At 42.5% G+C, this 14,665-nt stretch overlaps 1 protein-coding gene across 5 annotated transcripts in view; it reads right to left on the bottom strand.

Moving 5' to 3' along the window:
• Positions 1 to 2,358: 2,358 nt before the first annotated feature.
• gria4b (glutamate receptor, ionotropic, AMPA 4b) overlaps positions 2,359 to 14,665 on the bottom strand; it is a 136,845-nt gene continuing 124,538 nt past the window's right edge. Inside the window, exons 13-16 of one of the 5 annotated variants that reach the window (XM_037120040.1) lie at positions 13,935 to 14,182; positions 9,567 to 9,681; positions 6,823 to 6,960; positions 2,359 to 2,597 (exon numbers count right to left, since the gene is read on the bottom strand). In XM_037120040.1, coding sequence (XP_036975935.1) covers positions 2,433 to 2,597; positions 6,823 to 6,960; positions 9,567 to 9,681; positions 13,935 to 14,182 — 666 coding nt within the window. In that variant the 3' untranslated portion in view covers positions 2,359 to 2,432. Of the gene's footprint in view, positions 2,598 to 6,559; positions 6,961 to 8,836; positions 8,952 to 9,566; positions 9,682 to 13,934; positions 14,183 to 14,665 lie in introns of those variants that run through there. The other 4 variants (XM_037120041.1, XR_005078619.1, XR_005078620.1 and 1 more) reach the window with 4 other exon arrangements.

The following is a 14,665-nucleotide window of genomic DNA, read 5'->3' as shown; positions in this document are numbered from 1 at the left end:
CAACTTAACAGGCAGGCTTGACTGGAAGTCAGGACATTTTCTATCTTGGTTTGTCGCGACAAAATAAAATGTTCTTAACAGGAAGTCGGGACATTTTCCAGCCATATTGGGGGCAGCACAAACAAATATTTTGGTAATGAAAATGTTTTTCTTGTTACTGGTAACAAAACAGGGTAATTTTGGGAGGCGAGGATATTTTCCAGCTGGGTTACTGGCAACAAAACCAGATATGCTTGATGAGAAGTCAGGACATTTTCTATCTGTGTTTTTTGCAACAAGACTAGATATTCTTGACAAGAATTCAGGGCATTTACCCCACAATAAAATATATTTTTTTAAAGAATCAGACATTTTTCAGCTGCAGCAACAAAACCAGATGTATCCGATGAGAAGTCAGGATATTTTTGTGAAACCGTAACGTCTTAACGTGTGGTTTTGCAGAAAGGTATATTGCCAACACTGACACTGGCGACTGGGCTGAACACAGACATCAGCCATGATTCTCTCTCTTATCGCTACATAAAATAACGACACGGCACATTGCAATTTGAAATCTGTTTTTACTTAAAAAAGATCAAAATAAAGATGTACAATTGAACCAAAATAAGACGCCATATTACACTTCAGCTCTAAAGACAGATGGCAGGACAAAAAGGCATGACCTGAAATATTTTGGCTGGTTTCTCCGCTGCAAACTCCCCCCCGTCCAGCCACGGTATGTATGCGAACCGGGAGTAAACGAAAACATTTAGAGCCGACAGCATCGTCGACCGGCGGTGCTGAAGATGTGGCGTCTTGTGTCCTATTGCGGATTGTCCCTCCGTCAGATGAGGACACTTCAGTCAGCGAGACTGGAGCGAAATACATTTCTGCTACAGTGTGTCCAACCTCCCTGTAGGATCCACAGTGTTTCAATAAGGAAGGGCTCTAATCATTGTTCAACATACAGACAGCGGCCTCATCAGCTCGGGTTCTTAGAAACTTCAAATAACATATAGTGAGAGAAATGGCAATTTTTTTTTTCATTTTTTTCTTTTTTTTTGTTTTCAATTTCGCATCCTCGTCTGGACTCTTGTCTCCACACACATAATGGTCTATAAGATCTACCCAGATAGTACTTGACTGTCGAACAATTAAAACCAGGAGACGGACAGCTTCTTTTTTTTAAAATTTCTCAGTACAAAAAATAGATCAAAGAATGAAAAAAATAGTTATATTCTGACGGCAGAAACTCGATTTATAAAGCTCTACTCATGAGCGACTGTCTGGGTCTACGTCTGCACAGTGAGGGGTGTGGTTTAAGGATTGGGGGTGGAGCTACGTAACATTCATCGTTGAATATATTAATGAATTTAACAGGTATCAAGAGTATTTGGGCAGTCGATACCCCCCGTCACATTTAGAGTTTGAATGTTTCCTATATAATACAGTTTCACCGCGAATTCCTAACACTGCCCCTCCTCCTTCAAGTGGCATCATCTTTTTCATTATTGCGATGAATAAAATTTTTAAAGATGATTTTACAAAAAAAAAAAGAGAACCGTCTCTGTCCACTACAGTATCTGCTATGTACATCTGTTTAAAAAGCAAGCATGTTACACAGTCGTCCCTATGTACAGCTAAAGTCTTCATCTTGTTTTCGTCGCTGAATATACATATTTACTTATTTTCACAGTTTCCTATGTTTGCTCATATATTCAATATCAATAGATTTCATTTTTCATAGTATGAGTACAAATGTTTTTTCTCCTCACGGCACCGAGCTCCAGCCCTCCCAGTGTCTCTTGTTGATATCTGGTGAGATTTGTTGTCTCTTGAACGCCGCTCGTGTCTGTGTAGCAAACAAAAACAATCTTGATTGTGGTTCATTTTTTTTTTTTTTTTCTTTCTTTTGCCAATTCACAGCAACTCCTCCTCCTCCTCCCCCCCCCCACCCCCACAAAAAAAAGCACAGTTTTGCGTTTCAAGTTTACAGTTTTCTGGTCTTTGTCGGTATCATTTTGTCATGATATTATTCGTGTCCGTCCCCTCGGTTCCTCTTCCGTCACTGGAGTTGTGGAGGTTGAATGGCTCCAGTGGATTCCCATGACCCTTTGATTCAAACATACGCCTCCGTGTGACCACACAATTGGAGAAAAAGAAAAGGAAAAAAAAAATAAAATAAATAAAATCGAGATTGTTCTGCCTCTGGTTTCCACAGATTTCCGAGAGGAATCACTGAGCCACAGCAAGTCATGAGCTCTGACAGTGGGAGTTATTGTTTGCGCCTCGGTTCGGTCCCGTCTCGCCCACTGGAGGTGACCCGTTGGGTGTGTGAATCCTGTTTTTTCTTTGTGATTAGTTTCTGGTTGTTTCGTGGGCGGTGTGATTATTGTTTTTATTTTGTTGTTCTCGTTGTTACTGGAATAAGGCACTTGAGAGGTTTTTGGTTTTCACGGTAGCTCAGAGGAGACCAGGGCGAGGCCGGAGCTCTGGCGCAGGGGGGGCCCGGTGTGGACGGCCTTGGGACAGTCGGGCGTCAGCACCCGTCCGTTCTCCCCGACGCTGCCCGTGATGGACAGACGGGCCTTGTTCCTCATGGCTTCTGTAAATGTCAGCTGGGGGGAAAGATAAAGAGAGAGGTTTGTGCACAGAGCAGGTGAAAATAAGAACAAACGTAGCGCTGCAGATTGGAGTTTTAGGATGTGTTTCGTAATCACGCTCAGTCAAGATACCTTACAAAGCAGAAACTTTTAGAAAGAGTTATTTACTGATGTATGTTTGAAAAGTGAACATAGGCCTAGTCAGTGACTCTGAATCTTTGAAGTGACACGATTTGTAATTTCTGCCTCTAGATCATGGCAGACATTTTGTTTGGCCTCCAAACACGTGACAATCTTTCCAAACTGTTGGCATGGTAACCTTGACTTGAATGCCTGGGCTTCTGTTTTTAGCGACGTTGCCACGTTCAGCAGTCACTTTGGTGATCATAATCTAATCTTAGCCCACTGGACCTACAGCCAGCTCAACGGAAAAGAAACCCAAGCTACTAAACCCTGGTTCACACTTTTGAAGTGGTTGTCGGGGGCTAAGAATGCTAATGCTAGCCACAGGGATCTACAGGAGCCCTGAGGGCAAGTAGCAAAATTTGTTTTTCAGGATAATGTTTTCCTCATGTAATCGTTTTTTTCACAGGAGGATTTTTTTCCCCCATGTGTGAAACCAAGCAGGGGATCAAAAAACAACTCAGTTTCACACTGAGTTGTTTTTATTTCCCCTGCCATGAAATAAAACACATTTGTTTCGCTTGTTTTTTTTTAACTCAGTGTCACTTCAAACAATAAAATTTGCAGGGCAAAAAAAAAGTGTTTTTTACTCGGTTTCACGAATGAAAAATTTTTAAAAAATCTGAGCCCCAAACCCTTTTTTTCTGCCTGGTTTCACACGTGAAAAAAAACAACAACAAACAAACAAATAAAACAGTTGTTTCCTCAAATGAGGAACAGCAATACTTGACTTTTTAACTCAACCCCTTTCATTACATCTGTCTAAAAGAAATGTGGGAAAAACTAAACCTCCAATCTGCTTCAACATTTTCTGTAAAAGCGACATGTAGAATAACTTCACAATACAGCACGGCTGTACAGTTAAATGTACAATAACGTAGCAAAAAACACCTCTTACAGCCATTCAGTACAGAATCAAGCCAGCCCCATACTACATGTAAATCCATTAGCGACAGAATTATTACACAGTGAGTGATCGGTGCAGGCAGTGGGACAGGGAAGCTGACTAAGCAACAGTCAAGCTAATGAAGAGTTTGTGCTGAAGTGCTGATGGGGGACACATAACCACGTTGGACAGAGATACACCGAGCGTGAAGAGATATCTGGAAGTCTAATGGTCGAGGTCCTGGGGGAAATATCCGAAGGAAAAACAGCTCACATCAATAAGATCGGCGCAGCTCGGGGGGACGCTTCACATATGTTGACTTAAGCCTGACAATGTATAGAGTTCATTTATTACAGAGAGCTTCCTGTGTGCTCAGGGCGGCTTTCTCATTACATTTGTCCTTCCTCCCTGTACAGTGATGGTCTACTGTAACTGACAGACCTGAGACAGTACTACCCCTGAGCTACAGCATGTACTGTTCAGGTTTAAAGGGACAGTTCGCCCCCCCAAATGAAAAATACATATTTCTTTCTCTTGCCCGTGGTGCCGCTTATCCTTCTAGATTTGTTTCTGTGAGTTTGGTGGAAGTGATGTCCTCTCTTGAATATAATGGAACTCGATGATGCTCAACTTTTGCTGGTAGAATCGACAATGAAATACTTTTGAGAGAAACTCACCAGCAACGTGTCTTTACAGAAATCACAAGCCGGTAACTGAAGTTAATCGACAGACCTCGATGTGAGCAGTTTCATGTAGGAACTGCTTTCCCTCTACTGTCAGAAGGAACCTACTGCATCTACTCATGGGAGCGGTTTGCGCTCACATCAGAGCGAGATGTAAACTTTAATGGTGTCCTCCTCGGCTAAGCTGTAAACATTAGCTAGCGTAGTTAGCTGGCCTCTTGTCTGTGAGCAGTACTCGCTGACCCTCCCGATTTTTCTGTACACCGGTTTTCATTGTTTTCTCCCAGGGTCACAATTCTCCCATATTTATGATTTTTTTTTTTTAGAAAATTTCCTCTGGCACTATACAGTGTGTAATCTGCTGTGATGTTGCGCCTCACACACAGTGAAATAGAAAGGAGAGAGAATATTTAAACACACTTTCAGACGCCCCTGAGAGAAGAATTCATGTTTCTAATGTAAAGTTTCAGGGAAAGGGGCTGTAAAACCTGCCACGTGGTTATGTGTAATTTTTAAAATCTTTTTATTGTTCTTTGAGCACCACAAACTGAGTCCCGTGAAGTTCTATTATATTGGAGAGAAAACAGACGTCTCTACAGTAGGCTTGTTCACAGAGGATGTTCCCGGTGTGGAGAGGTGGTCGGGCATATACCGATTACATCACTTGCCCACCGGACCGACCGGATGGCGAACGTTACAATTTCAAACTGTCGCCTGCAGCTCTTCATCCAACAGCTCCTTCAGGTTCCATTACCCCCACAGACTGAACAAACCTACTGTTACGCTGTTTTGCTCAGTTTTTGATAACCAATAGCGATCCTGAACTCACTGAACACATGCAGAATTTGATTTCCTGTGACTAGCCTACTTCAAACTAAAACTCTGCATTTCACTAGTTAAATACTTTTAATGTGATTGGTTTGCATTAGCAGTACATTAACACAGCCCTCTACAGATACTGATGACGGTCACGAACGTAATAGTCGGCGAGCAAACTGACACCGCGGCAACCCTACTGTGGATAGATGGATTGACAGCGCTACAGGTTAAGAGGAAAAATGTGTATCTTTGACTTTACGGCGACCTGTCCCTTTAAGCACATACATATGTGCGCTACAAAGAGCTTTTGATGGTTCACTATGAGACAACAGGGCTTCAGAGGGTCAGACTAGACATCAGATGGACGGATGTGCTGCAGTTTGATGAGATGTCCTCACAGATGTAGACGTGTGTGTACAAGTAAGACATTGGTCCTCATTTAACAGGCCTTTCCCTAACTGTTAATATACCGTGGGTCCAGTGGAAAAGCACCAGAACTACAGGGCTAAACAGTAGCACTCAAATTAGGGCTGGGCAATACATAGATATCGTACTGTTATCCTGATATGAGACTATAATTCTTCTTCGATTTTGCTGTTTTTTCCAGGTTTTAACAGCTGAATTGTCACGTCATTTTCTGAACATACCAGACTGTTCTCCTTGTTCTAATACTTGCATTACCCTTTTAGTAATTATATTCACATTACTGATGATTCATTATTAAAAATGTCATTGTTTCACATTTTGTGAAAGCACCAAAATTCACGCCTACAATATCGAGGATTTCAAAATATCGTGGTGCCGCCTAAGATATCGCGATTCTATTTTAAGACCATATCGCCCAACCCTAAATCAAATGTAGTCAGTTTTACGAATATTATGTTGACTTCTGTAAGTGTAGAAATGTACTCTTAGACTCTTCTTATGATTTCTATGTCAATAAAACTACCTAATCCTACATAATTTGTGTAAACCTGCATTTGTTATCCTTACATTTTACTCCCGCAGATGTTGATAAAGGTAATCAGTCGGGGGCATTTGTCGTATACTCTCAACATTACTGAATTCCCTTTAAGTACCAGATGTGAATATCACTGTCCAGAGTGAGTAATACGTTTTTGATTTTGGCAGTGAAATGGGCCACACGGTTGGTACGCTCGCTTGATAAATGAGGGCCAACGTCTGCAGCCACACAAGCTGCGAAGCACTGAGGCGACGTCATGTTTTGAGGATGACGCGTCGCTTCCTGTCACATTGAGATAAAAAGCTCGAAACGCAGACCAGGACGTCACATGACCACAGAGTGAGCAGAGAGGACAGAGAAGTGGGAAGCGCTTTGCCACGGGTCACGACAGTCACTCAACATGGCGAGGAAGCTAGCACGGGGAGATGATGGGTTCACTTACAGTCTCTGTGCAGGGAGCTAGTGAGGGGGAAGGAAAAGGCCCTGGTACGAAAACACCAACTACATCTTATCAGCTTCCCCATCGCTGCCATACCCAGTGAAACCCTCGCTAAACTCAGCTACGTTGGGGATGCTGGGTCTCGGACTCTTGCTTTGGTTTTGGCTAGGCTCGGGGCTATGGCGGGGGCTGCTTGTGTGGCAGGGGTAGCAGTGGTGTTGGGGATGGTGGTAATGGGGGTGTTGGGATTGGGGCTGGGCCTCCACCTTCATTCTCTTGGCCTCGTTGCGTGACTTGTAGCAGAATTCAATGAGGGCCACCAGCATGGCCAGGCCCAGGCCCCCGACGAGGATGTAGAAGACCCCCGCCACGTTGCTCAGACTGAGGGCCTGGGATGACTTGTCCTGTAGCCGGCGGGGGGAAGGGGAGAGGAGCAAAAAACACAAGTCAGCGCTGGTTTTAGCAGAAGGATACAGAACACTCAACATTTATACATGAATAAGACTGTTTGGAAAAGTCTCACATCAACTTCACGTCACACACAAACACACACAACACTCATTTTATCTCTGCTCTACCTCTGTCCTCTCCGTCTGATGCTGCACAGCTGGATGTAGCGGTGCTAGCTAAAATACTCTCCTGCTAACAGCCTGATAGACAACTCAGTAATCTCCCTGCATTAAAGGGATAGTTCAACCAAATTTTAAGAAAATGCTATTTTCTTACTGACTCTCAGTGCTGGCAGGCATGCAGATAGTTTTGGTTAAGCACTTTTTGAGATGTTCTGCCTTCACCTCACTTGGAGGCTGAAAACTTCACCACAAACTTCTCATCCCAGAAACATTGTCCCTCTTGATTTGGATAATCCACAGAGCACAGTGGACATGTTTCACCTATAGGTCCCCTTTAGACTGTGTGGCTACACCTATTGGTGATTTTATTTTGCATCTATAGGTTTCAAGCAAATTTCTAATTTGCACACACACAAAAAAAAACCATATGTAAAATGTATTTTCAAGGTTTCTTTTCATGCCATCTTGTAAAATTTTATTGACAAACTTAAAGATAAATCTGAACCTATCTGAAAGGCGATGGTGGCCTAAAGGTTAGAGAAAAGAGTTTGACATTGACTGTCTAAATCCCTACACTAGCTGGTATTATTGATTTCTCCGTAAGGTGTATTTCTGTAGATTTGAATGCTGCAGTTTAAAAACCACCTTCAAAAGTTTGTCCCATCAGACTTGCATTTTTGGCTGGTTTTCGCTATCCAGACAAAAATCAATCTGGATCAACGAAAAAAGGATAATGTCTATCTGAACGCAGCCACTGTGAACTGTGGCAGTACATCACCTCAGGTTGTCTTTAGTCTCGTGGACGTGTCTCACAGTGCCATCTGGGAGATTTGAACTCACAGGAAACTCAGCGAGCTAAAAACTCACGCAGCTCAAGGGCCCTTACACCATTTTATACTGCAGAAACAGTCCCTTTCAAAACAGCACCATCTCTGGATTATCTCAAGCAACAAGGACGTTGTTCCTGAAAAGAGATGCTGCTGCTCACACTTATCATACTAAAAAATGTGATTAAAATTATCTGCATGGCCACAATGAGAAGCCAATGGGAAAATCTGGATGAACTAGCCCTTTAATTTCCCTCCGTGCTTCGACAGGCTGACATTGACCTTTTCACCCGCTTTTGTTCAAATGTATGCAGCTGATCAATCTGAGCTCCTTCCTCACTCACCTACGTCCTTAAGGGACGTTCAGTTTAACACCCTGACACATTAATACTGCCTGCCATGCATAGTCTCATTTGCAGGTGACAGTGCGTGTGTGTCCTGCACTTAAGGATTGGATTAAGATGTGGAAGGTGTACGCTGCATTAGTTATATGTGACTCTCCGTGCTCTAGTGAATACACACCATGGGACTACAGCCGAGGCTTACAGTACATCTAGTGTGACATACAGTAACGTCTGAACATGCCCTGGGAACCATCTGATGTGACAACCAGTGTGAGTGTGAGCCTTCGTCTGCAGTAGCGACACATAGCTTAGCTGCGGTAAAACTGCACCATGCCTTGTTTCTGTCATGCTGTATCCCTCAGGCTGCGCCTTAAGTCTCTACCTGCGTGTCTGTCACTCGCTGTTTCTCAGAGTATTATGTGTGTGCGTCATATCAGCCAGCCTGCTGTAATAACAGAACAGTACTGCCAGCGTTATGTACAAGTGTGCAGAGAGACAAAGAGAGGAGGGGAGGCTCCCGGGCTGCTGGAGACTGACCTTACTTCCCGAGTCCTTGGGTCCACACTCCCCTTTATCGTACCACCATTTGTTTTTCAGTTTGTCTAAGACTCCTGCTTCACTCAGTTTCAATACGGCAAGGTTTACAGGCGTTCTTCAAATCACGGGGGGGACGAGGGAAGGGTGGGGTGGGGAAAATAACATAAATAACATCATAGGACATGTTATTTTATGTTATTCAATCAGTAGAAGCCCAACAAGAGCAGCTCAGTACTCTTCACAAAGTGACGAAGCCGGGAGGGGGCCCCACTTAAGCTACATGTCTCTTTGCTCGTTGGTCAAGATGGTTGTTCGGGTCGGGTTTGTTTGGAGGTATTAAAGGGACTGGGCGGAGCTAACAGACATATAAATGTGGGGCCCCGGCTGCATCGCTTTTTCTGGAACGGGCGCATACTGCCGGGACCTTTATTATAACAAGCATGGAGGCTAGTACTGTCAACCCAAAACTATTGGCTCAGAAAATGCTTACAAATACGCTTAAATACTAGTTTGGAGCAAGATGGCGATCATGCTAATATTAGAGAACTTTTAAATAGCTTAACCAGTCAATAAGCAGTACGGCGAATATTTTTGCTTCGACAGTACTCGCTCTCCTCTCCAGATTAAACGTTTCCTTGATCGACCCGGCAGATGCTCCTGTTGCCAACATTAACACATTTCTCTTTTGCCCGCATCAAGGTCACATGGGCATAGCGACATAGCGGCTAACCTTCTCGCCACCGCCTCCGCTGCCACACTCTCCTTTGTCGTACCACCACTTGTTTTTCAATTTGTCCAACAGGCCTTGCTCATTGAGTTTTAACACAGCCAGGTTAACTGCACTTCTTGAAAACGATAAAACATATTTGGTGAGAGGGGGTGAGTATGCTGTCCAAATTTGGGAGGGAAAGGAAGAGAGGGGGAGGGAGAGGGGAAGGGAGGAGTAGCAGTAAGAGAGGGACAAGGGTGGAAAAGTGCATTAATGCGTTTACATCCCAGGACCCGAACACACACTGAACACAAATCCCTCTGCCGCAATGTGTTGTCAAAAATAATGTAGTCAAATAATGTTACTTAATGATATATACGCCTGCACTACTGTTAGCCTGGAATAGAGGTCATTCTGATTTTAGTTATGGTTGTTTGCATCTAAAATTAGGGAAATTATGCAACAAAATATATCTTTATATATGTATCCATTATGTGCATTTTTAAAACTGTTTACTGGGTCGTAATTTAGAAAATGAAAAAGCTCCAAACAATAAATATGGCCATGTCATGGAGTTTAGAGTTAGCATAAGCTCATACCAGCTAGATACAGATGATAAAATCTGCTGGTGTTATTCATCATTTCAGCTGGGAAAAAACAGTCGTCTGCTAGAAATGAAAATGGAATTGTCAACAAACTCAGGGTTTTAGCAGTAGAGAATGCTAGGTATCTGTAGCTAATGACATCTGCTAGCAACCATCCACAATTACCACACTTAATGAACAGCGTCCTCTACCGACTCATTGAGTTTTAGCACTAGCCACAACTAGCTAATTACATCTTTTTCTTTTCAATCCCCCCCCCCCCCTTTTTTAGCTAGTTTTAGCTGTAGCCATCATTTCAGCCCACACAATCTAGTTGGTCACTAAAAATAAAGTTAGCATTTTTTATCCAACACAAAGATTTTGAGTTAGCATATGCTAGGTTGCTATGGCTACTGTTTTTTATTTTTAATATTTGAGAAACAGCTATAGTTTTACCTCTTCGCGCCTTGAAAAAGTATTCAAATTAATCAGCTGGAGTAGGGAGTATCAGTTTTATAACTGAACTGTTGGGAACTCATAAATACACCGACAAAATTTTTAGCTGAGCTTGCGTAAAAAACTCTGCTTCACTCCCTGAACACATTTCTTTAAAATTTTGATTTAGTTATGCATGCAGATATTTCAGTGTCAAATAATGTTTTTCCTACCAGGAATGAAACATGGAAAAGACCACACTTTGGTTGTTCTGCATTCTAAACGTCTGATTTAAAATATTGGCAGTATGTGTTGGCAACCAGCATCGTCAGTCCCAAAATATCATCTTTGGGAAACAGACACCTCTGACGGATTTGGACCTGTTTTACACATGTATACAGTGTAATGTATGTCAGCCAATTCACCGCTTCACAGGATCTTTGAGCATTAAGCTTCTTCTGGAAAATCATGATTGACTTGCTTATGAAAAGCTTTCTAAAATAACTGTGCGTTTTAATTTCATGGCTTCTTTTGAAGGCTGCGGTGGTGATGTGTGACGATAGTGTAGACTGAGAGAGATTTGCCTCAGCGTGCATTTTGATCCTTTTAATTCATTAGCATCATTATGAAAAAAACAAAACAAAAAAACAAACAGTCAGAAATGGAGATGGATCAGAAACACAAAGCAGCAAAGCTAATATCTCACTTCCCGCTGATGATGTTGTTCGTTTCGGGGAGCCATGTGAAATAACAGCCGTGAACAACAGCGTTGCCTGCTCTTGATGTTGCTGGTGTGTTTCCTCGCTGATATCCGGACAAGTGACTGACAGAAGATGATAATCCCCAAAATAACAAGATGGAGGCCTGGATTGGAGGGGGGACTACCGTGATCTGTCAGGGACTCTTCCTGGTCAAAGCAGTGGCTGAAAACGGGCACCAGCCAAACAAACCAGTGGCTGCTCTTAGACGTGAGGCTTCACGGGCAGAGGAATTTACAGAAAACGACTAAGGGGGTTTGACTTACTGGCTGTGAGGAGTTGGCTGCTATGGAAGAAATGACCTTGTTGGTAAAGACATAAAAGACTTGACGTTTGGCTGTTGTTTTTAACGCACTCTTTAATTAACTATGATCAGTAGCTCATTTATACGGACCCTAATATTCTACAAATTATCTCAATAGCAAGAGGAGCAAAGCAAAAATGCATCATGTAACCGCTTCTGTCGGAGGCTGAACAGAATTGATTTTCAATCGGATTGAGTGCGGTAGTGTGAACCTGTCCAGTATGAAAATATTAGCCCCTACAAAACTGTGCAATTGTGTCATCCACATCCTTTTTGTTGGAGATCTTGAAGCTAGATTTTACATCAAAGCAGCAGTTATTAAGTCACTGTAATGTTCCAGTATTGCTACGTGCTGTGGCTAGTTTGTTCTGTTAGCTATGCTGACGGCACCCAGGAGCTTTTGAACACCAGGAGAAGGAGGTTTTTCGGTTAAGAACTGGCCCCAGATCTGAATCTGGACGAAACGACAGAGATGAAGTGACCAAGATAACGCTGAACCGGCAAAGGACATTTATCGCGCGACAGTAATCAGAGGTGTAAAGTAATGAAACAGAGATAGTTTGATATGGCAGATTTTTCAGGTATCTGTATCTGTATGTTATTTTTCCTCCCTAAATTTAACCACAAATATCTGTACTTTCTCCTCCTGACATTTTCCAGGACAGACTTGTTACTTTAGTTAAAATGCAATTATAGGGAATATCGATTATTTCAGTGCACATCATGCACTGCAGACGGAGCGAGACGAAATGACGTTAATGATGTTACAAAATGGAAACAGTCAATAGAGAGAAAATAACTTTGTACTTTTATATTTTGAGCACATTTCAGAGCCTGTACTTGAACCTATTATGTTACTTTTATCTGAGTCAAGATGTTGAATTATTCCTTCTACTTTTACCAGAATATCTGTACTTCTACTTGAATAAAGAATGTGTGATCTTTTGCCACCTCTGAAAGGGACGTAGGATTTGAATTTCCAACAGTTATGTTGAACTCGAGAAACAGTGAGGGCACCAAATTGCATACAATACGAATTGCTGCGTAACGTTGCATTAAAAGATTGCCGAGCGACTCAATGGTTGAATGACCCAAATCAACAACTTGTTCAAACCAGTGTTTAGAAAAATGAACCAAGCCACCGGAATCCACCAAACCAGAAACACAAATATTGTTCCCAGAACACGATGTGAGTCTGTCCTGAAAATTGTATTAAAAGGGGGCACATCCATTAATTCACAAACTTAACCTTTTGCTTTTTCTTCCTCTGTTAAGTTTTTGGCAGATAAGATCGTATTCAACAGGCAGAACCACTTTGCGTATGTCAAAAAAGTCATATTCTGATAAAATGCTTCGCGTAAAGAGATTAGTAGAATCTCTAATCAGGATTTCAACTGGGGTGAAGGAATATTGTCTATGCAAACAGAGCTAAGGATAGAAATGCTCCAATTTTCCAATATTATCTAGATAGAGCAGAGCAGATGCTCAGAGCTTTTATATATAAAAGAAAAAGTTGCTGATATATTTGTGTGTATTGAACAACAATGTTCTTGTACCTCCAAATAAAATAAATGAAAGTGTGAACAATCATGGAGCTGGTGTGCACACAAACACACACCTGTGAAGTTTTGCCTCTAGTATGTTTATCCATTCCCGTCAGTGGGACCTTGCCGGCAGGCTTTGATCGATGATCGCGCGTATTGGAAGTGCAACTCCCCACAGTAATGACACTGTATTCTGTGGCAGGTCTGTAAATTCCACTATGTGCAGGAGGCAGTGACAGAGTCTGGCAGAGTTACCCAGGGCTGAGCATTCACATGGCTCCCGAAACACTATTTCAGTCACTTAGTTGCAAAGAAAGAACCAGTCAACCGTGAAGAGAAGGAAGCTGGAGTAGCATTAGCGAAATATCTCCTCTAATTAAACCTGTATATAAAATGCAGATTATCTCAGGTGGCATTTTCTAAATGAGACATTTTCAGATGAGTCTACTGGAGCATGCCATTCCAACATGTCTGCCAAAACTGCAAGCACAAGCACCAAAGATTTTACCTGGCGTGGAGATCTGTGGAGAAAAAAGAGGAAATAACCACCCCTGCGTCATCACGATGACTCGCACATGCATGCAACAAACACAGATGACAAAAAAAAAAAAAAAAAGCCACTACTTCTGCCCTGAAACAAAGACATCAAACGCCCCACCCACCCACACCAAGCAGAGACAGATAGTGATAGAAAAGGCGGCACACCAGGGAAGGTGGAATACCATAACAACACGTATAACATATTGTTACACTATTCCACCCACCTTAACTGTGAACCCTTGGGTGTAGCTACTCCGTAGCCTTTGGAGTCCAAGTTGCCTCCCACTTTCATTGTGTCGCACGGCTTCCGCTGCTCTGTGTACTCGTTCATGGTGGACTCCAACAGGAAGGCGTATTTCCCTTTGGACTTGCGGACTCGCGCCACGCCCTCAGCCGTGGTCTTGGTGAAGACGGTGGGCTCGGCCGACTTCATGTATCCCCACATCTTCTCGTAGACGGCGATTTTTGACCGCTGTGGGGTTTAGAGGGGGGTTGGAGGTTCAAAGGTAGATGTGACGTGAGAGATGGAGAAGATGGAAGAAGCATATCCACATACAGCAACAGGTGGAGAAGACATGGAGCATCACTCCATTACTATATTTTGAAGCATTATACTATATTCTTATTCTATATATGCAGGACTGCTACATTTCATTGTCTATTAATCAGTAAATAATTTTCTTCATTAATCAATCACTGAATAGAATAGAATGTCAGAAAATGGCGGAAAACGTTGAACAGTACTTCCTCATGTCCAAGATGACGTCCTTAAATGTCACGTTTTGTCCACAACTCAAAGATATTCAGTTTACTCTCATGGGGGAGTCAAGACACCAGAAAATGTTCACTGCCACTTGAAATGCACGACATACAGATAACGGGTACAGTCAGAGAGAGACTGAGGGAAACAACTGATGAAATACATTTGAAAATAACTAAACTCAAAACTGACTCC

The sequence above is a fragment of the Acanthopagrus latus genome, chromosome 13 (assembly GCF_904848185.1).
Source record: "Acanthopagrus latus isolate v.2019 chromosome 13, fAcaLat1.1, whole genome shotgun sequence".
Taxonomy (NCBI): domain Eukaryota; kingdom Metazoa; phylum Chordata; class Actinopteri; order Spariformes; family Sparidae; genus Acanthopagrus; species Acanthopagrus latus.
Note: the sequence above shows the minus strand (reverse complement) of the source record. Positions and strands in the feature narration are given on the sequence as shown.